Source organism: Staurois parvus, unplaced genomic scaffold (genome assembly GCF_062004578.1).
Source record: "Staurois parvus isolate SC_StPar_1 unplaced genomic scaffold, SC_StPar_1.0 ptg000162l, whole genome shotgun sequence".
Classification (NCBI taxonomy): Eukaryota; Metazoa; Chordata; class Amphibia; order Anura; family Ranidae; genus Staurois; species Staurois parvus.
In genome coordinates this window covers 2,559,107-2,585,794 of record NW_028317958.1, presented here as the reverse complement: position 1 = coordinate 2,585,794, position 26,688 = coordinate 2,559,107, and the positions used below count along the sequence as shown (strand labels likewise).

General features: G+C 40.5%; 1 protein-coding gene across 10 annotated transcripts in view; it reads left to right on the top strand.

Moving 5' to 3' along the window:
* The window catches only part of MAGI1 (membrane associated guanylate kinase, WW and PDZ domain containing 1), a 768,502-nt gene that overhangs the window by 351,646 nt on the left and 390,168 nt on the right, over window positions 1-26,688 (top strand). For all 10 annotated transcript variants that reach the window (XM_089676009.1, XM_089676005.1, XM_089676006.1 and 7 more), the window contains exon 2: window positions 14,427-14,543. In XM_089676009.1, the coding sequence (XP_089532135.1) occupies window positions 14,427-14,543 (117 nt within the window). The remainder of the gene's footprint in view (window positions 1-14,426; window positions 14,544-26,688) is intronic.

Genomic DNA, 26,688 nt, shown 5'->3' with positions numbered 1-26,688 from the left:
TGTTGTGTGATTTCCTCTCTCTATTCTATATTTTAGGAGAAGGAAACCAGTCTGCAGTGGGTGTGTTTGAGAATACCAATCCTCCCTTAGTATAAGGCAAGCAAAAGGGGTCCCCAGGTCAGATTATCGCCAGAAATTAAGTGGTGTGAATGACACCACTTCAGGGCAAGCCCTGTAAAAAGTAGCGCTGTGGACTGGACCACTACAGTGATCACTGCATAAAAACTGAAGCCCCGAACAAATACTTTGTACTTAAAATACACTCACCGGCCACTTTATTAGGTACACCTTGCTAGTTCCAAGAAAATATCCCCCACACCATTACACCACCACCAGCAGCTTGAATTGTTGATACAAGGTAGGATGGATCCATGCATTTGGGTTGTTTAGGCATCTAAATGTCGGAGCAATCAGTCTGCCCTTTCTCTTCTGACATCAACAAGGATTTTTTGTATACACAACTGGATATTTTTTCTTTTTCAGACCATTCTCTGTAAACTTTAGAGATGGTCCCAGTAGATCAGCAGTTTTTGAAATACTCAGACCAGCCCACCTGGCACCAACAACCATGCCATGTTCGAAGTCACTTAAATCCCCTTTCTTCCCCATTCTGATGCTCGGTTTGAACTTCAGCAAGTCATCTTCACCACGTCTAGATGCCTAAATGCATTAAGTTGCTGATTGGCTGATTAGCAATTTGTGTTAACAAGCAATTGAACAGGTGTACCTAATCATGTGGCTGTGTGTACGTACGTGACTGCGTGGGTTTCCTCTAGTTACTCCGGTTTCCTCCCACACTCCAAAGACATGCTGGTAGGTTAATTGGCTCCTGTCTAAATTGGCCCTAGTATGGATATGTATGATTGTAAGTTAGGGACCTTAGATTGTACACCCCTTGAGGGTTGGGGACTGATGTGAATGTACAATATATGTGTAAAGCGCTGCGTAAATTGACGTCGCTATATAAGTACCTGAAATAAATATTGAAGCATATTGAAACCCAAGACCAAAAATGTTTTATACTGCAGCTTACCTGACCTTAGATAGTGGTGGCTTCATTAGTTTTATTTTTTTCAAGATTTTTTCCCAGAGATTGCTGGGAACACTAAATGATAAATCATCAGAGGGCACAGGAAGTCAGCTCTCAAGATTTTCTCACATAAACAGTTTTTTTTCCCCTACCTATCAAACAGATACTATATTTAACAGACCGAAACAGAGAAAATAAGAGAAGTTGATTTTTAAAGTTGCATATGCTTTAAAGTGTCACTAAACACAGGACCCTGCATTAATTATATCCTGTTTACCATAGTACACAGAATGTGGAAATGCAATCAGTTTAGTAAATATAAATTGCTAAATACTTTTTCTCATCTGCAGTATATAGCAGTATTGTGGCTTCTATCAGAGTCCAGCTGAGCACTGGTAAAAGCTTGTAGGTGCAGTTTTCATTTTGCTCTGACTGTCCTATGAGTCTGCATAACCCCTGACCCTCTGTCTTGACAGTGCTCCAATCACATGCACCCTGCCAACAAAAATTATCTAGCAATACACACCAAACTGAGCATGTGCAGAGTGTCTCCTAGGACTATATACTATCAGCAGGTGGATTGGGCCTCTAGAAGAACTGGATAATCAGAGAAGACAGGATCAAGCAGCCTTTTTACACAGTGTGGAGGATTAACTCCTTTAGGCTCCACAATGAGTATAACAAGCATGCTTTACTGCATATACAGACTGATTTTACTTTTTAATTTTACATTTTGGATAGTGTGTACCTTCAACCAAATAGTGATAGAAATTTTCATTTTAAAACATACATGGACACAGGTATACATATATTATATTGCAGCTTACCATTTCTTAGATGTGATGGCTGCCTTCATTTTCTGTTTTGGACTTTCTTCTATTTTCATCTGGTGATCCAATCAGTAAATCTGTTTTTCAAAAGAACAAGTTCTTCAACTGATTGTATCAGTTACAGAGAGGAGAAAACCATCTAACACTGTGACAGTGTTGCTTACAATGATCAGCTTTTATGTAAAACCTTTATCCCAAAAGGGATGCTGTAACCGATTAGAAAGTATCAATCACACACCTACTGAGCGACATATCAGACTGGATGTCGCTCCACTTCCTTAAACTGAACCTCTCCAAAACTGAGTTTCTTGTCTTCCCCCCAGCCTGGACACCACCCCCCATTGACTTCTCCATCACATCCAACAACGCCACCATCAAACCCGCCCCGGAGGCCAGAGTACTTGGTGTCATTCTGGACTCCAACCTATCCTTCCAGCCCCAAGTCCAATCTTTAACAAACTCGTGCAGACTCCACCTCCGCAACATCACCAAAATCCGCACGTTCCTAACCCCAGAAACCACTAAACAGCTCATCCACTCCCTCATCATATCACGACTCGACTACTGCAACTCCCTCCTCACTGGCCTGCCTCGCCGCTGGCTATCCCCGCTTCAGTTGATCCTGAATACGGCTGCCAGACTCATCCACCTTTCCAACCGCTCTGTCTCCGCCACCCCCCTCTGCCAATCCCTCCACTGGCTTCTGATTGCGCAACGGATCAAATTCAAAATCCTAACACTGACGTACAAAGCTGTCCACCACACTGCCCCGAACGACATCACTGACCTAATATCCAAGTACCGCCCAGCATGCACACTCCGCCCCTCACAAGACCTCCTTCTCTCTAGTTCCCTGGTCTCCTCCCATGCCCGCCTCCAGGACTTCTCCAGGGTGTCACCCATCCTCTGGAACTCCCTGCCCCAACCCATCAGATTATCACCTACTCTCCTCTCCTTTAGGCGCACCCTGAAAACCCATCTCTTCAGGGAAGCCTTCCCCACCCCCTGCTAACTTGCCGACCTCCTCCACTCTTCCTACCACTCCATCCCCCACAGCTATCTCCTCCTGTACCACCATCCCCTCCCTCCTAGATTGTAAGCTCGAAAGAGCAGGGCCCTCGATCCCCTCATGTTTTGCATTGTATTGGTATTGTTCTGTCACATGTTCTGTCCCCCTTTGTAATGTACAGCGCTGAGCGAACTATTGGCGCTTTATAAATACTGTATAATAATAATAATAATAATAATAATTGGAGTTTGTCTTCAATTTGTTAGTGTATCTAAATCTGCTAGTACATCTAACACTCCCCTCCCCCCAGACTGACAATACTGCTGTCCAAAGGTGTCCCCTGTGCTCATTCATCCAGAGTGGAGGCAGTCTAATACAGGAGGTGTACAGGCCAGATCACTAGGTGAAAACAGAGGGGGGGAAGCCTAAGAAAAGTGATGCAGTCACCACATCTAATGATCAGTAAGCTGCAATATATTACTTTTTTTGTTTGGGGTTTAATACTGCTTTAAACTTGTATTCGGCAGTGCATAGAGTGCCCATAAATATCTGAGGTTTGTTCTGGATTGGCAACCCCAGTCATTTGATTGCTCATCAAAAGCTCCCCACTTCATCGACCTTGAATAAATGAGCAAATAAGTCACTGGATCTCTTCAATAGACTCAGTTATTTTGGGTGTTGGACATGATAATTATAGGTTTAAGATGCAACAAACACCAAAAAACATATATTCAGCGAGCATCATTGTCTAATATCTGCAAGACATCAGTTTCACCCAATTACGCCCAGCAGAAGGCATTTCCATAATTTGTTGTGAGGTTTACAATCTGGGGTCAGCTTTTCCATTTTGCCTTCATCAATGCCATTTTGTCTCAAATAATCCTTTTGTATGTGAATCACAATCAAGCAATTTAAAATAACAACTTCAAGCCAATTTATAAAAACATTTGCTTTACTTTTGCTTGTTTTTTTTTCTTTTTACAAGTCGTGTAGTTTATACAGTCCTGATGTTTTACAGCCATAGAGATAATCAGGTTGCAAGAGTTTGTGCTTTGCTCCCCCTTTCAACATCTCTTCTCACATTCTTCTAAAACTTTGTAGTAGTACTGCCTGGACCTTGAAGAAGGGGACATACCCTGAAAGATCATCCTCGAAATTGTATGTTAGTGCAAATAAAAAAAGTATCACGTCACTACTCAATTGTTTCTGTTGCTTTGCTGTACAGATCTTTTGGCAGAAACCAAGACACTTCCTATTTTGGCATTCTGTATTGGTGTTAACTAATGGTGCTCTGCAGTGTTTGGTGATGGAATGCTTGTCACATGGGAATGGCAAAAATCAAAGAAATATACTGATATCCCACTGGGGCTTTGTGAGGCAAAAAAAGTGTGTACAGAAGTATAAAACAATAAATATTTATTACAAAAATAATTTATTTTATTTTTTTAAAGAATCAACAGATTCAATAAGATCAAACTGCAGTATAACAATTAATGACTTAAAGGCAAATAAAATTATACAGCATACATATAACCTGACAGTCTGTAATACATCAACTGGCAAGTGGACTATCGGCCCATATGAGCAGTGTCCAGACAAATCCAACGTGTTTCAGAACCCATGTTTCCTTCTTCAGGGAATAAATATGTGAGATCTATAACATAACAAAACATCAAATAGATACAAATAACATAATACACAGTATCCAATTAGGAATGTGCAAAAATAGCTGGTTACTCATACACTTACAGATTACACAGCATCAGATATCATTTTCAAGAGATCACAAAAAATTGAATCAGGATGCCTCCTGGACGACACATTTGGGGAAAGGGAAGGAGGTACACCCCGATATACCATCCATCAGCAAGGACCACATTACATCAGCCAGTAAGGGGATCTGTGGAGTATAGTAAAACCACATAGAATAAAAAAGCTGCTAATCTCCTCATGAGAACTATATCATGTATGGCCCAAAGGCAAAACTTAATTCAGAGACTCTTCAAAAATCTCCTAGTATGCTAACCATGAGCAAGCCAAATATAATATAGAAATAGAAGCCCACCCAAGTATGATAAATGGGGGAAGTAGTATATAAAAATCAAAAAATACTCACCGCTTATAGTATTGTGGTATCATAAAGAACCACGTTGTGTTCATGCAGAAAGAGGTCAAAAAATTCAAGATGGCTAGTTTAAGTAGTGGCAGCATAGTGCTTGTAAACCAATGGCTATTCACCGAAAAGTGGCGCCAAATGAGTATCGGCATGTTTGAATTCCAAAGACCCTCCACTGCACAAATGCAGTAGTTGTCAATGGCGGTCTGATGTACGCGCGGTGCTGCCCCGCATGCCAGCGCGATGATGTAATGCGCAAGAACACGATGTCATGCACGTGCGGCGCACCACCACGCTCACACAAGGCCACCAACGCACCTGACTGGCCGCAGTCTCCACAGGGGAATAGAGCGGCAGGTCAACCCATCCACCCAGAAGTCAAGGGCGGAAACACCACACTAGCCCCTTAGTGGAAAGAAGGCTCTAAACAGCCGCCCAGTACTGCGGCCAGGGAAAGGAAGCTCCCCCAATGAATGACCAGGGGAGTTTGAGCACGCCAAGTGATGAACGGCAATCACGCAGGTGAATACCACCGGTAATCCCTGGAAGCGATAAAGAGGGCATCTACTCTGCAATTACAATACATCCATGAGAATAAAAAAATCTAGTGCATAAATAGTCAGACCTATACAGGGGAAATCTTAGATTATAAGCTCCAAGGAGCAGGGCCCTCCTATCCCTCTTGTATTGAACTGTATTGTTACTGTATTGTCTCCCGTTATTTTGCAAACTGTTGGCACTATATAAATCCTGTATAATAATAATAATATGATGATGAAGGAAAAGAAAGGGGACAAACCCTATATGAACAAAACAGGTAAAAATAACAGAGATTACAAATCCTTTTCACAACCCCCAGAGCAGAAGCCTGGCAAAAATGGTTCAAAGTTAAAGGTCTCTTTGAGGCCAGGTGGATTGGTGGCATTAAGGTCATAAATCCATCTTAACTCCTGCTGTAGGAGGAACTTATTAAAGTGTCCCCCCACCCCCAGTGAAAAAAACAAAAGCAGTGCTCAAATCTTCATGCAGACCGGGGGTACTGTAACTATCATTCTCTGAGGTGCAGCCTTTGGAAGATTGGGAAACCTTGGTACTGGTGAAGAAAATAAAAAAACAGGGCACATTCTCTTTGTGCATTACTGTGGTGAAACGAGTTTATTAAAATGCTAAGCTTCCAAAACGCTGTCTCAGCCAATGAAGAGGGAAAGTCTTCGGAGAGCTGCTACTCTCATGCACATTGCTGGATCCAGAGGGGCTTAGGTAAGTATTGGGGGGGCTGCTGCACACAGGTTTTTTTTGCCTTCGTGCATACGATGCATGAAGGTAAAAAAAACCTTGAGCCTTTACAACCTCTTCAACTATATTTTTGGAAAGTACTTTCTAGGATTAGGTTTTTACTCCTGCTAGCTTGAGGATATGTCCCCACCTTCTAACGGCAATGTGTGTATGCTGAAAAGCTGAATGCCAACTTTCTTGTGAAAGTGATTCGAGGGTCGTTCAGTTGGGAGGAGGAAGCCCACTGAACATCTGTTTGCTGATCCCCCCTCCAGTGAATGAACCAGGAAGTGATGTGTAATACGCCATTTCCTGGTTCAGAGCTGTCACTCCCCAGGAACACTGGCCAGGGAAGGGCTAATGAAGCATGATTTTAATGGCTTGGCTTAGAAATCCCCAGGAAAGGTGTAAGATTCACATTTGCCAGCACTTCCCAAACCTGAACTTTTTTTTTTTTTTGCATGATGCCATTTCTCTACTAATACTTAATCACTTTGAAACCCAGCAGAAAGTTTTATATTTGTTATGAATTACACATTTTGTAAAGTTTCTGGTCTTTAATGAGGCTGCAGACAAATTGCTAATGAGGGAAAGTTGGGTTCGCCCTGTTAAAGAGTTGTGTAATAATAGTATGGAGCAACGTTGTACAAAGGTTACAAGGAGAGCCAGCCTCTATTAATAAAATAGATCTTTAATCCACATAAATGTAGGGTTTTATGGAAGCTTTCTAAAGCGTTGTGCCCATTGCTTTCTGCCGTGGGGTGGAGGCCTGTTGGATGATTCTTCTAATGAGCGGATACCATAATTGTTGTGGTTAAAGAGCTTACACGTGCTGATGTATTAAAGCCAGGATCCCAAAGGCCAAGGGATGGCTTATTTTAATTAGTGCTCCCTAAAACTGCATGAACCTTTACCCTGTTCCTCCATTTCTTTTGTAAGGCTGATCCATATAAAAATGGAAATACCATTTCTTTTCATGGGGAGGTTCGGTTCCTCACAATTTTGATAATTGTGACTCTTGAAGCACCATATTTCTATTACCAGTCATACTGCCATCCCTTATGCTTGACGTTATGGGGTACAGGGCTTGGTTAGAAAAAACCTGATTTAAGAGAGGCTACCGCTATTGCTCATCCTGTGACAATTCTAGTTGCTTGGGCGAAAATCTATCCTGCCTGCAATATAGTGTAACAAAAATGTAAATTGAAGTCTTACACCACTGCTAAAAGGTCCAGATATGGATTTATCCCAATTATGGACAAGAGGCAATCAAAAGTGGCCAATGTGTTTCGAGAATTCAAAAACCGACCCTTTTTTCAGTGCTTGAGATTGAAAACAATATAAGTGGGATAGAAGTGAACAGGAACTTTAATGGTATTTCTTTAAGTGTGAAGTACAAACCTATGTCTCAGCAGCTGGTTTGGCCATCCTGCACCTTTACCTTTAACATCTTGAGAAGGGTGCACAGCCACTGTTAATACTGTAAGGCAGATGGTGACTAGAAATTGTGTCCTGGCGCCTGGGTTCACAGACTGCCTCCCACTGACTTCAATGCAAAATTGCCTCCCATTGACTTTAGTGCAAAATTGCCTCCCACTGACTTCAATGCAAAATTGCCTCCCACTGAGTTCAATGCAAAATCACGTCCCATTGACTTCAATGCACAATCGTGTGCCATTGACTTCAGTGCACAATCTCGTCCCATTGACTTCAATGCACAATCGCGTCCCATTGACTTCAATGCACAATCACGTCCCATTGACTTCAATGCACAATCGCGTCCCATTGACATCAATGCACAATCGTGTCCCATTGACATCAATGCACACTCGTGTCCCATTGACTTCAATAGAAAATAGCATCCTGTTGACATCAGTGTAAAAACACCTCTCATTGACTTCAATGCAGAAACCCCTGTCAATAGCAATCTTCTGTGAACACTTATCTTTGAATGCCACTCTATTCTATCACTTGCAACTCTGCTTTATCACTGTGCAAGTCACACAGGACCCTTTTTGTAATGGCACTCAAAACACAGTGCGTGTGGATCACATCTGTGTGCACCACCTCAATAGGAACACATAATATCTATCCTGTCATTTAAATCTGTGAGTTTGAAAAAACATGCAGAATCACATATGTATGAAGCAGGGTGGCTCCATTCACATCAGGACATTTTGGGATTGTGGCAGAATCGCTGTGATCGCAAAATGCAGGTTCAGGTGCCATTATTTTCACCTAAAACATGTTTCCGTGATGGCAAATCGCATCGCGTGAAGCTTGTCACCCAAAAGTTGCCTTTCCCTGGGCACTGACAACCCGCACTGGCTTCTTCCTTTTTTAGCTGGCACCTACATTCAAAGCAAATTTGTCAAGCCCTGCTGTAAGGATCCAGATAGCAAAAATGGCCGGTACACCAGCAGCTAGAGACCTCGAATCTTTGCTGAGGTCTTAGTTGAAATGACAACATAGCATGACCAGAAGGAAACATAAAAACTACTGTTTTCAGAAAGGCTATGGTCCCCTTTTTCAAGTGACCATAGGCTTTCCTTCTATTCAAGCTATGTTGTCATTTCAACTAAAAACCTCAATAAAGATTGAGGTCTTTACCTCCTGATGTGTTAGACATTTTTTGCTATTACAGTTCTAGCTGACTGACATTCTCTGGCTTTAAGCTACCCTGGCAGATTCTTAACAAGTTTCCTGCAAGAAAACAGTCTTTTCATCCTTTGACACTTCCAGGAGTGTCAGAAGCTTGTGTCAGCTGCTGTAGGCTCTGTCTCCAGTCATGTTACTGTCTTCCAGTGACTGTGTTGTCACTTTGCCACATGGGCCTCTACAAGTGCCTGTTTCAGCATCCATTACTCAGACATGGCCCACTGTTGTTTCCATCAGCAAATCCCACTCGAGAATTGCCACAAAGTCATTGCTGGAGTGCATACATGTAGGCAGAAACACAGGAGATCAGCAACAGAGGTGTACAAACACATGGAAAAGAGTTAAAAGCAAGTATTTAATTCAAAATTAAAATTGCAATTGTTTTGATATACAGTGCTTTAGAAAACAGGTTTACATCTACTTTAAGGCTCCATGTAAACAAAACGTTTGGAAAACTCTTCTGAACGATGGAAACTGCTGGAAAATGTAGGTTAAGAAACGTCTAGCCGCGTTTGCATGAGCTCCTCTCTCTGACACTGTTCTCAGCATGTGCCTTCTTAGGGCTCATGTACAGGGGACGTTTGGAAAACTCTTCTGAACGATGGAAACTGACTGCTGGAAACGTCTGTTTAGCCGTGTTTGCATTCCGCATTTATGCATGTTTGCGTTTAGAAGCGTTTTTTAAGATAACCTCAGGAGACCTTCTAAAATGCCCAAAATGCACTGAAAAACAGTAAAAAATTAACTATGTAAATCAAAAGTGCAGCGCTAAAAGAAAATATATTATAAATATAAATTGATTTATAATATATTTATAATATATTTTCTTCTAGCGCTGCACTTTTGATTTACATTGTTTTTAGAGGTTTTTTTATGGTTACCTGGTGTACAGCTGCTATACTTTCTTTGTGTGTGCGCTCGCATATATTTTTCTCATTGTTAGTAAAAAATTAACTATTTCAGACATTTTGAGAGAAATGGAGAGAGCAGAAGCAGAGAGAGCAGTATGTGTTGAGATGACCTGTCTTTTCTGGTTGTATTCACTATGGATCCCATCATGAGCATAATGCGGCACGTTCTACCATTTTTTCTTTATCACAAAACCTGGAACTGACTGCGCTGGTGTACCGGGTCCATTTGAATACATGGAAAACACTTTGCATGCATTTCTGATGATGAAAAAAGGCTCTGGACAGCACCTGGATATGGAACAGATAAAAAATGCTTCTAAACACAAATGCTTATAAACACGGTTAGCCGCTTTACAAGCGTTTGACGTTGGAAATGCTGATAAAATCTGTTCCTGAACACAAGTTTGGTGCGTTCAAAGAAATGACTGTAAACTCAACTGCCTGTAAACGACTGTAAACGACATAGTGTACATGGACACATAGGAAAACATTAGGGAGAATTCAGGGGCTGCTGAAAGAAAAAAACGCAGAAAAACTCCTGAACGTCAGTTGAAGTGTATATGAGCCCTTAGGCTGAACTCAATGGCCTTTTATCTTTCTACCAGGGTAACCAATATATTTTTGCTTTTTAGCCAAAGTTTTGTCTTAAGCCATCAACTTTTGTTTTTGTTATAGACAAGCATTACGATAATGCCTAGCTCGCAATTAGGAATGGAAGATGCAATCGGCTAATTAATTTGTATCAGTTATGTAGAATATAACCAGTTTCAGTCTCATTATCACAAGCACTTAAAAAAAAAACAACATATTTTTGCTTTTAAATAGTTTTTATGGCAAGTTGGGGAATTATTAGCGCTATGAACACTAGCTGTATTTTTTTTGTATAGTTTAAAAAATCATTGTTAAGTAGATAAACTAATTTTCTGTAAATTGCCAGGCAACTGCTGTGTGATGTCCTCAGTAGACCGCCATTAAAAATGCACACGCGAGAACATTAGCTTGCATTTATATTGTACAATTTAATTTGCTGAGGCTGCAAATTATGAAACCTGCAACTTTTATCTTAAGTAGCAAGTTCAGGCCTTTCTCTAGGAATAACACTGACAGATGGTTTTGAAAGTGATTTTTTTCGGCATGGTACGTTGTGATTAAAGGCAACCTGTCAGAATGGTAGTTTGCTTGTGCAGATGAAGCTTCCATCCAGCAGTGGACGTTTCTTATAAGTTGTTCCCTCAAGAGTTGGTTCTGGCCAGCTCAGTGGATTGCTTTAAAAAAGTCCTGGATTCTTTCCTAGATACACAGAATATAACTGGATACTAACATTTCTAGGTAAAGTTGATCCAGGGAACAGGGGCGGACTGACAACTTATGGGGCCCCCCGGCAATAGGGGATCATGGGGCCCCTGTGTCCTTACCCAAACTCAAAAAAGCCTATGAAAAAGGTACCAAGAGCATCTCATGGGGCCCCCTACTGACCTCGGGCAGTGCCCGAGTTTCCAAATGGTCAGTCCTCCCCTGCCAGGGAATATCCGATTACCTCTCGGGGGATCAGGAAGGAATGTTTTTCCCTTCAGGAGCAAATTGGATCATGCTTTACTGGGGTTTTTTTTTGCCTTCCTCTGGATCAACTGTGGATATAGGATTATAACTTTTTTTTTTTTTAATGGTTGAACTGGATGGACTTTTGTCTCTTTTCAGCCAGACTAACTATGTAACTATGTTCCAAGACAGATCAGATCACTGCAGCTTTTTACTATCTGACCTCACATTCTGTAAAGGGGTTACAGAAATAAGAATTTTACTAAATAACACACATGTAGTTATAGCATGAATTTTGGCATATATAAATAACTGGAGAATATTAGCAGGATTAATATAGAGCAGTGGGGCACAGTGGACATATGTAAGGGGCACCAATGAAAACAAAAAGTGGACTTTTGAGGAGCCCAAGGAATACACATTCATCACTGTTGTCTAAAAATACAGGGGAGTGCACACCCCACAGACTTTATTTATACAAGCATTATAATTGCAACATCACTCATTTTGACTATACATTGCATAAAAATCCTAGCAGGGTAGGTTATTCCCATTAAAAAACAAATATTACAAATAGATTCTTTGTTGTAGAGAGTATGTCCTACTTGAAGGGGTCCTGTAATTTAAGGATCTCTTCAGTAATGTAGTGCAACCAACTTTTTCTCTACGCATTTCACAAGATTCCCTGCTTCTTCAGGAGCGCAATAAATAGGGAGATGCAATGCTTCAGAGTATATACATGTAAAATCACCCAGGGCATGTTCATGTGTAACACACACCAGGACCTGAACAATCACCCAGTCAGAGTATGGGAGCACCTAGGGCCAGTCCCCTCCCTCGCATGCGAGTGCTGGAGGATATCAAAGTCATACCAATATGCCTAATGCGGGCCATAGATGGGATGAAAAACGGCCGAAAATAAAAAATTGGCTGATTTTCAGCTCGTTAGTGCGGTAATCGGTCGGCCGTTTTTAGTGATTTTTGCCCTTTTCGATTATCGGTCCTGCTGGAAAATAATCGGCCAAATTTGTCGTTCTGCCGATTTTTGCGGCAATGATGGACAAATCTGCCGATCTTTTTCCGATAGGAAAAAAATTGAATATGAATGAGAAGAAGAAATAGAATATGAATAAAAAGAAGAAATAGAATATAAAGAAGAAGAAATAGTAGAAATAGAATTTGAGGAAGAAGAAAAGAAGAAATAGAATATAAAGAAGAAGAAATAGTAGAAATAGAATATGAAGAAGAAGAAAAAGAAGAAATAGAATATAAAGAAGAAGAAATTGTAGAAATAAAATATGAAGAAGCAGAAAAAGAAGAAATAGAATATGAAGACAAAGAAAAAAAAAAGAATTTCAGTCCGATATTATATTTGACATTTAAAAGTATAGCAACATTGTATCTATTTGTATCCGAATAGAAACATCTGTATCCGAAATGGATACAAATAGATACAATGTTGCAATGTTTTCTTCTTATTCATATTCTATTTCTTCTTCTTCTGCATATTCTATTTCTTCTTTTTATTCATATTCTATTTCTTCTATTTCTTCATCCTCTGCATATTCTGTTTCTTCTTCTGCATATTCTATTTCTTCTTTTTATTCATATTCTATTTCTTCTTCTGCATATTCTATTTTTCTTCTTCTGCATATTCTATATAATTGCCAGCCGTAGATGGGACGAAAATCAGCCGACTTTTTTTTACCAATGGTGGTAACGTTGGCTGCTTGAACGACCGATTTTTCATTTTTCTAGTTTTCTCCCTGTCTATGGCCTGCATAAGTGACCGGTAATTCCAGTTAAAATTGGGGTATCATGAATGTATAAAAGCAGGCTGCGTAAGTACAAGGGGCCTCACGCCAACCACCGAGGCAAATAGTCACAAAAGAAGTTGCCCCCAAGACTCAAGGTAACATTCATGGGGCAAATAAATCTCAGCAATGTGGCCCACATGATCCCATGTCTCCCCCAGCACTTCTTAGCAGAATTAAGGTTTTTGTTTAACCCATTGACGCTGACAGTACGCAAATATGCGGCCTCTCGGCGGCTGGGCCTTGGCGCTGAGCGACCGCATATTTGCGTACCATTTGAAAACACATATGTGCTGAGAGCGCGCTCCCTGCACTATCCCAGCACATATGTTGGTGTCTCACGAAAAGGTCTTGATCTCCCCTTACGAACGGGACCTTTTCAGATCCTGTGACCTCCATGACAGTGATCACGTGACCCTAAAACCATGCCCAGCCTCCCAGCATCTGAAACCTCTTAAAGGGCCGAGAGGCGCTGGCGTGATGAGGTTAAGATAACAGGCCTTTAAATTGTACCATTCTTTTATACTTCATTTCTAATCTCTGAAGAGGCAGAGTCTAAGATTGAAACTATAAGGCTTGGTTCACAATGCTGTGTTATGGGAATGTGTATAATACTGATACTTCCAACACAGTGATAACTGTCTACCAAATAGGATTCAGTGGAACTGAATGATCAGTTATGGGTTTGCATGCCCTCCAGCCACATTTTGTTGTTCTAGTTTTAGTTTACTTTTAGAGAATAGAAAAAGGTTAGCAAACCTGTGCAATCTTATTACCCCACTGGGGAGAATCATCCTCTCGGTTTATCCATTGTCACCAGGACTGAGAGTATGGGGAAAAAAATTGTAACTGGAATGGGTATAAAATCCTTCAACGGGGACAAATGTTCTGGTGACAACTGCCTAAGAGGGAATTTGCTCATTTTGGAGAGATTTCCTCTTACTTCCTGTTGTGTCTATCAGACAAGAGGTGAACAAAATCATTGTACCATGGGATACATACAGCATGACATAAAACTTATGAAACTTTAACCCTCCCTACCCTTTCCAAACCACCTCTCTAATAAATTCTCTTTACCTTTTCTCATTGCGTATTTCTTGCAATAATTTTCTTAGACCTACAATTCCCTTATAAAGTGAATGACAGCCATTTTAAAAGTCTTTTAGCATCAACTTCTGGTAATGGGGTTACTGTGAAGACAAAGTAGTAATAAAATGTTGTCTTTGTGTTTCTTATTTTTATAGGGAGCCGACTCAACAAGGACCTGAGGCATTATCTCAACCAGAGGTTCCAGAAAGCTTCCCCTGACCACGAACTGCAGCAAATCATTCGAGATAATCTTTATCGCCATGCAGTGCCTTGTGAGTAGAGTATTTTACAAGACACCATGCGTTGTTTTTTACACTCAGAAATCATTTCTGTTGCCTATAGGAACCCCATCGAATTTGGTTACATACTCTTGTACTGCACGGTTTTTTCTTTAGAGACTTTGTTTATATAGAGACTTTGCATAAGGTGGACATATATATGGAGTGGATTTCTGCTGGCTCCTGTTGACCTGGCCAAAATTCGAGCTGTCAGTTGGTTCTGTTTGCACCACTTCACTAAACATCCTTCAGTGTGAAAATCAAAGGAGCAGGGTGGAAACTTGTCAGCTGAACAGTGACTGCATCTGGTGTTCAGGCAGTCCTGGATGCTGACTATCAGAATAGAATAGACAGCAGCGGGAGATTGAGTTGACGTTTGAATTGATAGATTTTAAAGCCTTACAATTAACATATATCCTAACCCAAGAACAAGAATGTATAAAGTACCTGTCCTTTGGTGTGGTGACTGCAATAGTTTTCTATTTTTCAAGCTAAGAACTTTTTTGGCAAGTTAAGAAAATAGCTGTTGATCTTCCCTTAAATGTAGTGTATTTCTAAATGAAGCTACTCCTCCCTGCAAGAAAAGACAATAATATAGAATACAATGCATATAAACTGTTACCTATGTCCACGTTGCCTCTCCTTATTGTGGATCCCTTTTCAGGCTGCCTCTCTGCAGCTGGTGTTTGTTTTCCTGTGCCACCATAATTAATTGCTTTCTATAGGGTGGCAGGGCTGAGCAAAATCACGTATATATACATTTCTGAGTAGGGGGTGTGTACGCCGCTCTACTCACGCCACCAATGGCAGCTACGGATGTCAATCATGGTGTCCCGGACGGAGATTCCCCGCTGGCACCCGGCAATCGCCAAATAAAACTGACAGGGGAGAGACCTGTGTAAACAACACAGGTCTCGCTCCTCCCAGAAAGGACATGCTGCTGTGTATTTCTCTGCGCTGGAGAGAAATACACAGCAGCATGTTTCCCTAGTAAAACACACACAGGACATTATGTAAAAGCACACTGTTAAGCCTTTGATCGCTCCCTTCCTGCTCAGTGTCATTAGTACAGTGTCAGAGCTTTTTGTTAGCACTGATCACTGTATTAATGTCATTGGGATGTCAGTGGCAGTTAGTCAGTTCCCACTCAGTGACAGAATGCTCACCGCACTCCTGCTATAAGTTGCTGATCACCCGCCATTACTATTATAAAAAAAAAAAAATAACACTTCCAGTTTTAAGCAAAGACATGTAGCAAAATACATTTTAGCCTAAATTTATGAAGAAATTAGATTTTTATTATTTTTTTTACTGGATATGTTTTATAGCAAAAAGTCAAAAATATAGTTTTTTTTGTTTGTTTTTTATGCCCAATGAGTTAAATGTTGGTGCATGTATGAGATGAAGCGCATGAGATCTTGCAGCTTAGGTACCTTGGGTATGATATCTCCCTGAAGGCACTAGTGACGTTGCCTTCCTAGGGGGAATCTCTATGGTCGAAACTACATCACGAGTGCCTTCAAGGGAACCAGGAAGCAGACAGAAAATGGTACGTAAATCAAAACTGTTTTTTTTTTTTTTTTTTTTTAAATAATGCATGCTGATGTGAAATTTAGAACAAAAGTTGGAATGGTCCACTGTAAAGCATAGAGAAGAGCATCTTTCCAAGCTATCTTTTGTAAACTATTAATTTCCCCTTGAAGCACATGAAGGGAGGAAGACCTTTTAGTAGTTCTACCATACATTACAGTCAGTAAGTGAAGCTGCCCAAGAACAGGAAATGTGTTACTCACAGGATAACCAGGTGTAGAAAAAGAAAACCAATGCAGTCACCATATCCAAGAATTGCTCAGCTGCAATATGTTTTTTTTGGGGGGGTTTTTATATGCTTTAATGTATTTTCTGATTGCCGATTTCCAGATATATTCTGCGTACTCTGTATTTGTCCTTGCCAAGTAGGCATTGTAGTGTTTTGCACAAGCCCTCTCTGTGAAGGTCCTTTTCACTTCCAGATCCCTCTTGCCTTCCTTCACAGTTTTCCATCTTTTTAGGTGTCATGTATAGTTCTGCAGAAAGTGACGATTTAACTTTCAGATGTATTAGTCGATTTCATGTTGAGTTTGTGTATTATTCATGCTTGTCAAATTGTGTAATTATAGAGAAGTACTGTTGTTCGATAAGGCAAGGATTCAAATATGTTTTCATACATGCAACAATGCTAATGTTGACCATTTAGGTGTGATTTACTTACGGTTTATACAGTAGATATCTTTTTTGTAGCACATGAAGCATCAGTAGTCCCTTTGTGTTTGTGGGAAGGCAAGAAGAGAAATAGGAATGAAAGTGGGGCTAGAATATTAGGCTCATCTTTGTGCTTTGCCAATCAGCAATTTCAGAAAGGTGGAAGGTATGACTTTTCATTTTGACTTTGGAACTATAATGCAAGGATAACTACTTTATATACAACGGTCTGAATGGACTATGCTTACAGCAAATGAATGCTTGCAAGTTAAGTGGAGTGGTAATATGTCTGCTGAAAGTAGAATTACATGAAATTGTTTTAAAGTGGGAGCTTTTGGCTGGATAAGAGCTGAAGTTTGAATCTGAAATTCTTCAGCTCTCTAAATCCCCTCTAAACCTTAGCTTAGTTTGCTACAAGTTAAAATAATGATAATTTCCTATCACGTACCACCCACAACACAGCGCTTAGACCTTGTTGCCCATCTATCAACTACTTGTCCACTGGGAGTGGACTTAGAAGCTCCATAAAATGATGGAAATGTTATACATTGTTCTGTTTCAAACAAGGGCGACACAGGTTTGATTTAGTGTCCTTTTATTTAAAAGCTTTATAGGGTAACAGAGCAGTGTCATTGATATTCCATTAAAAAATTCTCTGCCAAACAATAGCTTATAGTATATTCATCATGCCTCGTGTCGGAAAACTAAAGTAGAAAAAAAAGCATTGCAACCAACATCCCCTTGTCTGTAGACTATGTGTGGTGGAAACCACTTAGAATTTATTGTTGAGATTTATTAAGCTTTTAAGGGAAGCAACTGAGTCTTATAATTGAGAGCTAGAGTGAGGCATGGCCCAAGAAAAATGTATCTTCATTGTGTATTCTGCCTAAATTAAAAGAATTAGGGAGCATATTCTGATCTTGATGGCACCTGTCTAAGATAAAGAAAAATGCAAGGAGATTTTGTAGGGGATTTAAGGCATAAAACCACAGCAGAGTTCTCGCTTTTACGTTGTGAACAAACTATATCTTTGTATCCTTTAAAAGGGTGCAAACTTCCAAAGCTCTTGCGGCCTCAAATAATAGCAATGCGCACTCACCAGAAACGCATGGGTTATGCGCATGTAGGAATAATCATTCCAGATGTCAGATCCTTCAAAGATCAGATGGCAGGCATCCCTCTCACGGTGGGTCACCGAAAACTCCAAATTGGATCCTGAGGTCCCCTTTAAGGTCAATCAGGCACTCCACACTGATGGTGAAACTCTCTCCTCTGAATGGTACAGGCACCTTCTCTGTGGGGGTAACAGCTCCACAAAGGAGCCCCAGAAAAACAGGTGCCAGAGATAGTGTAGTATGTTTAGGAAAAATTTATTTGCTTCAGCATAAAATACAGGGTAGCATGCAGATCCAGACCCATAAAAGGTTAAAGAATAGGAAAGTAGCAGTACTGACCCTAGTAAAGATGTCCGCCGAGCCTCCTCGTGGCTCCGGCGGTTCGAATGACGTCACGCTCTGCACAGCTCTTTGAAGGATCTGACATCTGGAATGATTATTCCTATATGCGCATAACCCATGCGTTTCTGGTGAGTGCGCATTGCTATTATTTGAGGCCGCAAGAGCTTTGGAAGTTTGCACCCTTTTAAAGGAAACCACGGATATTATTACACTGACTTCTTACTGTTTTCAGTTTAATTTCTTTAGCGCTGCACCATACTACCCATGTTTGTATTTTGCATTTAGAGGCATTGTGGTTGCCTTAGGTGTTCTAGCTGCTGTGTTTATACAAGAGCGCTCACTACAATCCACTTTTGATTTTGTCTATATCTTTGTATCTTCAGAAACCTGTTCATCTGCCTTGATCCCAGTGAGCTTCTAACTCCCTGTAGTAAACTGACAATGCTTCCTCTGAGACATTGAAATTCCATCAGATAGCGGTAAGGGTGCCACACCAATGGAGATAAAGTCCACAATAGTTTACCATTAGAAGTTCAACAAGATAAGGAAGTCAACAGGTTTTGAGGACTCGCATCAAATAATCTCCTGTAATTAATGATGATGCTGGTTGTAATATTGGATGTGCAATCTACAAACACCTTTCCAGGAATTCCTGAAGGACATTATATACAAGCCTTAATGAAGGGATTACGTGAGCCTCCCAAATGTGTTGGTTTCTTACTATTCTGTACTCCATTGGTGTGGCATTCTTCCTGTTATATACTAGATATCCCCCAACATCTCTTTCATTTAGGAGTTCTTTGTGTTATGGAAGTAGCCTCACTGAAGTGAATCGGCTCTTCTGATAGGATAGTCATACATAATACTGGACATTAACAATAGGTGGTCTTAAGCAGGCCATAGACAAGTTGAAAACTGAACAAAAATTCTTGGTCATTCATTTTTTGGATCATTAGTGTGCCATCTGTGACACGCGACTTTCGTGTCGCAGTCAAAAGTACCTGATCCAACATGCTGGATTTTGTTTAGAAAATCAAAACAAATGATGGCACAATAATTTTTCAACCGACGGAACGTTCAGTTTTTGACTTGTCTATGGTCTGCATTAAGCCAGCAATAGATGGAGTGATTTTCTTTCCCGCAACCACTTGATTCCCCCATTTAACAAGTCAGTGTTGATGTGAGAATCCCTCAGGTGGAGCCATTGTGTTCTCTCGGAGGGGGGAGCCATACCCGTCGGGAGAACACAGTGATTACTACTAGCAGCTAGAATAGCCGCTAGCAATAATTGCATGTAAAATCTGACAGGCTGGTTGTACCCAAGTTGAGCGATCAATCAACTTAGGTACATTCAGCCTGCCCATACTGTAAATGGTTCAAACCTTGGCCGGTCCCTGCTGAACCGGCCAAGATTCAAATCGTCTGTGGACAACCTTAGTGCCTCTTATGTATTTCTTGAAATTCAAAGAGTGCTGTCAGCCCTGTACAGGACTACAGAACACCTCTCCATCTCCCCTACTCTGTAACATAAGAGGTAAGTGTTCTGTAGTCCAGCAGAAGAGAACTTAAGCATTGCCGACAAGACTGCTTGGGATTTCAGTGCAGTAGAGACCGCATTTACTTTCTACAAAGTAAGGCTCGGATGCAGGCAGCACAGAGGAATGGAACCCAGAACCTTAGGAGCCCTGATTTCTAGATTATACTCTCATTCCAGTGTTAGCACTTCCTTGCAATGCTGAGGGCAGAGCCTACACCCTTCATCACCTTCAGTTATTAACAAAGTTCATCTTGGTAACAGGCCAAAAGGACGGTCTGCTAGGTTGGCAGACAGTTCCTGGGGAACTAGGGAAGAACACAGAAGATATGTCTGCACTACCTATTGTAGAATGTTTTCTAGGTGACAGGTGTACTTTAAGCCTTTAACACATCTCTCCCATAAAGATTGGGGAAGACTAGTTTAGTATTCAGTAGGCTGCACCAAAATTGCTTGTGTAAGCATGTCCTTAAATGGCTGATGACAAACAAAACTGCGGCTTCCACTCAGCTTAATAGCATCTATTAAGAATGCTGATACACTTATTTAAAATCAGCCTAAATGGACTTGAATCACCAAAATATGATGTGCTGTTGAATCAAATGAACTATTTTGAGTTAGTTACAAACATTTCAGCAAAGATGTAGATGGGTATTTATCGCATTGTGTATTCCATGCATCCTCACTGATGGTCTTCAAGACAGAAACTGAAGGACAATCTAAAATGTTACGGCTGTCAATGAACAAGAGGATACAGATCATGTTGAATTTGTGACACAGATGTTCCAGGGTCATAGGTGACGTTTACACTCACTTTCTTTAAAAAGACCCTATCACCAGAACATTTATTTCATCCAAATCTTCCCATAAGATAAGTGCATGTTATTTATTTGTGAAAGCCTTCCTGGTGTAGATATCAGAAACCCTTAGACGGCCACTGGGTGCCACCATCTTGCATGTGATTTCAGCAGCCCCAGTAAATTCAGAGTTGTCACTCACTTGACCTCTATACTTTTTGTTTCGTTTCTTCCCCAGCTGCTACATAAATTGATATGCAGGGAGTTGGTGGGAGGGGTGGAGGAGCTGGGCCAGCACACACAGTACTTAAGCACTCCCAGAAGAGGAGAGAGCCATGAGGTGGAAGGATAGAGGGTGCTGTGCAAAGGAATTGAGCTTTCCTGGAGTAGTCAAATTTGCGAGGAAGTTCAGGTGCATGTTGCAAGCCAATAAAATAATTGTTGCGTAAGCATTTAAGTCTGCTTTTTACATGCAATTTTTTCAAAGGATAGGTTTACATTTTGAATATTTAGGGTGTAACCTCTAACATGCTCCAGCACCTCCCTGTCTCACCCCCTGAATCCCTCCCCTGTGACAGCAGGTGGGGGTTCTTCTCCCCTGCACCCGCTGATGCATTTTAAAATCATGGCGGCTGTGTGGGGCTCCGACTGCACACTTATGCTATTCATTTTAAGGGATCTGTGAATGAATAAACTGCAAATCCCGTCTGGACTATAAATGTGAACTGAAACTGACAGTCTGTACAAAGGTATAGGCAATCCAGTCTGGGGATCCACTGATCATGGGTGGAGCGCTTTGCAGGCTGCTGTGAAAATATAATAAATGCATTTTTTTTCCTTCAAAAATGTGTTCATTTATTTATTTAATAGAAAAGTGACCTTTAAGTTGATGACAGGATCTCTGTAATGTTATTGGGGCAGGAAGTGACAGAAATAAAAAAAAAAAAACAATAAGAACTGGACAGAAGATCTAAGACTTTATAATGAATAAATAGCTTCAAAAATTGGTGTTTTTTTTTTTTTTTTTGATCTATTTCTTCCTAAAGTTGATTTTCTCTCATTATCATAATGTCAACTAAAAGTATTGCAGAAGATGCTCTCTTGCTGTTAATAATCCTCCTGTTTTTGCCATGTTCCTATCCCGAAGAAATAAATGTTTCAAGACAAGTACATGGCACTAGACCATATTATTAGGTTTTATTAAGCGTAATGCTGCAGCTAATGCACATCACTGATTTTTACTGTGAACAGGATGACAGTGGCAGATTGGCTGCCGTTATTGGCTTTCTAATTGCAAACATTAAAAATACATGGCGGACGGCAATAAAATCCCGATCATGTAAGGTACACTGCACGGAAACCGATAAAACAAATGAATCTTAAAGGTAAACGATATCTTATTTATAAGAACGGCTTATTTTCCTTTTTATTAGGCAGTAAAACATATGGGGGAATATTTGGTGACTGTCCAACCAACCTGTTTTTCCATAATGTTTGAAGTGCTGGTTGCTTGGTCAATAAGAGGGACTATTTGTTTTTTTTTTAAAAACCTCCTACACATCTTTCAAATAAAGCTGGGCATGTATTTAATTAAAGTTCATCTTTCCTGCCCGCACCCAAACAAATTAATCAGAAAAAATCATGAAAAAATAAAGATTGTCCGAAAAAAAAAATCAGATGGTGCTGGCTTCTAAGAGGCATAGGCAACATTACCGTGCTTTATATTCTTCTCCTGACCCTACCGAGCATATAGGTTTATGAGAATGCAGAGGGGAGGAGAAGAATGGACACTGCCGGGGGGGGGACAATTTAGATGTCTTTTCTAAACTGTATGATCCAACAGTGGCCAGCTTTACCAGTACTTGGCCATAGTCACTGTCAGGACCTGGATCTGAACCTGCAACTATGGTTTTGCCTGGTGGTGTCTCCTCTTGCTGAGCCATCTGGAATGCTGGACAGCTTCCTGGACAATTCCTTGAATGATCTTGCCTTGAACTTTTTTTCTCTTTAACCTTGAACCATTTGCTTCTCCCATGAGCTTCCTATTTAGGCCATGCCTCTGCACTTCCTGTGTGCCAGAGTATTGTGCTCTTTCCAGCCAATATCTCACTTCTGCTTCTGTCCGTATCTTCGCTACCACTCATTGCCAACCTTTGGCTTTATGCACGACTAGATATCGTATGTATTCTCCAGCGCCTCAGGATATGCACAGCCAAACTGGAAGCCAAGGGTACCAGGACAGCGACAACCAAAGGAAATCTTTATGCACGACTACACTTCTACTTGATCCCAACCTGCCACCACTTGTTAACAACCTTTGGCTTGTTTAGTGACTGCACTTTTGCTTGATTCCAACCTGTTATATCTGCTACATTACCCCGGCTTGCTCACTTCCAGGGCGATCCTTAGGACTATGATCTGGTACTAGCACGCAGCAAATCCAATCTCCACCATCATTAGTTCTGGTGAATAATGGTTAGAGCCCCCACCTTGGATGAGCCCATGTCAACCACAAGGGTGACATACTTCTGTACTTATTCAATTGGTCGGTAAGAGCCTCTCTACTATTATAGCTACTGGTCTTCGAGCCTGACCCCTGACTTTTTCGCCCAATTTAGGAAAGATTAGGCAACTGTCATCTCAGGTTAAAGGGTTTCTTAACACTCATGCGCTGGTGCCAAATCACAGTGAATGGGCTGTAACGCGTCTCAACACACTAAATAGGTTCTGCTGCATTTTTGGCAGAACATCATCTCAGTTTTCCATCCTGACCAGACTTTCTCAACCAGGATTTTATGGAACTCTAGAGTTCCTCCAGAGATCACCAGGGATTCCTTGAGCTTCTCAGAAAAGTAACCACTGACACAAATGATCTTTATAGCCATCTGTAAGGAGGGCATTCTTCCCACTGAACAAAACACTAAGGTACCATAAGTTGTAAATATAATAATTATTGTCTTGGGTTTCCTAAGACCTGAAAGGTTTTTCAAGGGTTCCTCCATATTAATAAGGTTCAGATAGGCTGATATATAGACATTGCTGTAGAGCACTTGTGCATATCACTCTTTATTGAGAGCTATTTGGTGATCTGTGAACCTCAGGATGTAAAAAGTGAATGTGCCTTGTGAACCTCAACTATGATTGGCTCTCTTTTTAATCCAAATAATTTTCAGATAGTGCAGAGTTTTAATAAATGTAGGATTTCAAATCATTTATCAATGTATTATCTGATATGCCACAGCAAAGATGTGGAATAGATGCTAATTGGTTTACTGTGAAGGAAAGTGACCCCTGTATCATTGGGTTAGACTTTTAAATTTACTCTTTCATCAGATATTGCTCTTGCACAGGGAAGAAGTGACCTTGTCGTACTTATTTGTCTATAAAACCCAATAACTATGGAGAAAAAAACAACACCTCCGTGCTGTAAAGCTCGGTAATTGTTATCCAGAGTGCTACATTAACTGTATAGAGTAACAATCAGGCTAAATCCCACAGCTTTAATTAAAGTCGGCCTTGTTGATATCATTAAAATATTTATTCGCTTCTGAACTTACTTCTCGGCAATTTAAATACAAACAGCCTTCTCTGGGTGGTGATAGCCAAGTAAAACACTCAGCAAGTGACAAGTACATGCCTTTCTTATAATGTAATAATTGTTTAATTTGCTCTGGAAAATACAAACGTTAACTTTTAATTGCACATAGTCGTTATACTGTTGGTTCACTCTAATATCCTTAGAGTTGAAACTGATCACATCGCAAGCAACTAAATACACATGTATGGGAACAGTCTTATCTGCCAAGTGTGATTTCACTGATAGGGCTAAAGAATACAATGGTGTCACTGTCCCTCCTACAGCCTGCTTTTTTGTTCTGTTGATTGTTGATTGTTCTGATTGTTCATTGTCATCAAATGTCCAGGCAGAAGGTCCTGATTGGCTTTGAGTGCTGCCCTCTCCTTCTTCCATTATAAGTGCTGCTGTGCAGGGGATTACAGGAGGCTGATGTAAAAGTAAAATGCATTTACTTTTAAAGAAACGCACAACTGCCCAAATTGGAACATTTTTTGTTTAGAAAAATGTAACTCTGATCCTCAATGAACCTTATGTGTGCAGTGTTCCTGTCATATTGGGGTTGGTTAGTTCACGAGTTAGACGCCTTTTTAGGTCGTTATAAGTTTTTTAAGTTGTTTCAGTCCGAACTTGAGGGATTACCAGGCCAACTTTTATTAAAACGAAAAGAAAAGTTCAAATAAAGTTGCGCACGCAGGGCTTTATAAAGCAAACAGTCAACAGGAAAATGCTGATCCAACTGGCTCTTGTTAGCCGCACTGCTGCTCTGTTTACCTTGATCTCTTAGGCTGGCCATACTTTATTCAATTTTCTTGAGATTTTTGGTTTAGATTTACCAAAAACCATATAATAGGAGGTTAAACCTAACAACACTTTCAATTGTATCCAATTAGGCAGGCTCTTGCACTACATAGTTGAAGGTAAATCTAAAGGAAATTGGAGAGAAAATTGTATAGTTTATGGCCAGCTGTCTTACCTGACCCCTTTTGGATCACTCAGCTGGAACAGATGGATCCCCTCTGTTGCACAGGTTCGTTTCCTGGCCTCTCAATTTGGGGTTTCCAGGCACACTGGGTTGTCACACTCCTCCTGAGACTTATGGACTTCTGTCTCCTGGACTCACTAGCCGCCTCAGGTTTCTCTGCCTTCATAGACTTGTGTAGTTGTCCCAACTCTCTGTTCTGTGGGCAAGGAATCCCATAAGGTGCAGTCTCTTTGCAGGAACACAGCTGTCTCGTCAGGGCTCTGTCTCTAAAATGGGAGCCCTGAGCCATGACCTGGCCTTGCTTATGAGAATGTGCACTCCAGGCCCAGATCCAGGATTGCAAAACCTGGCGAACACTGACTAGCCAGTCCTCTCCAATCCGAAATAATCCTCTGGAGCTTCTCACCCTGCCTTATAAAGGCCATACATGGGTCGAATTCGGAACAAATTATCTTTAGAAAATTGGACATTTTGTGCATTTTGTAATTCAATAGTGCCACCATTGATTTCTAAATCTGACCAACCAAGCCTTCAATTTCATCTCATGTTCCTACAGAAAAGAATTTTCATGGCTGGGAATCTTCTTTTCTTTCCAGGTTACATCTCATACTCATTTCTTTTGTTGGTTATATTTCTTGCATGATTTTTTCCATCATTGATTAGAAATTAGTATGTTTTTCAAAAAATTTCCAACATACCCGATCACTCAAATTTGGTGGCTGTACGAAAATCGGCCAATGCTGCAGCTCAATTAATGGGGCAAAACTCAAAAGAAAATTCGATTTTCATTAGTTACGATTTTCAAAACAAAATTCTTTACGATTTTGACCCATGGTATGGCCTATGTGTTTTCTGTCTATCCTCATGCAGTGGCAGGGCTCACCACTGTCTATATGGCCTCACACAGTGGCAGGGCCAACCAAAAATATATATAAATTTTTTGTATAGATATATAAATTGCTCCCAACTGACCCTTCTTATGAGGATCCCACTTTTCGAACCAAATCCCGCTGTTTTCTCCTCTATTGTCCCTTTTTTGCTCTGTCATATATAAGATATGGACTTTTTATTAAACCAAATGTATTAATGTTTTTATTCAACCTCTAAATTATTGCATTTGTTATTTTTAGAGAACGTTACAAACAAAGAAGTAATGATGTAAGAAAGCACCACTTGCAGAGTTAACAAGTAATTTTTTGTGCATTCGTTCTTTTTGCAACACATAAATGGGGCTGTGGCAGATGCGTATTTTATGCCTATATACTACGTGCTTACAGGTGTAAATTTGAAAATTAATAAATAGATCTTTTTTTGGAGAGCGAGAAACTTGTTATCAAAATAACGCTCCTCAGTAGAATTACAGATTTTATATTAACCTAACCATAATATAGGATATTATATTGTTGTCTTTGGTCTAATCATGAGACTTTTCAGCAGTGTTAAATCTCGCTGCAGATATAACAGAATACTCCTGCTTACTATTAAACATGTGTGAATCCTTGCTGAATTAGATGACATTTAAGTGTCAAGGCATCTGAATCAATTGCCCTA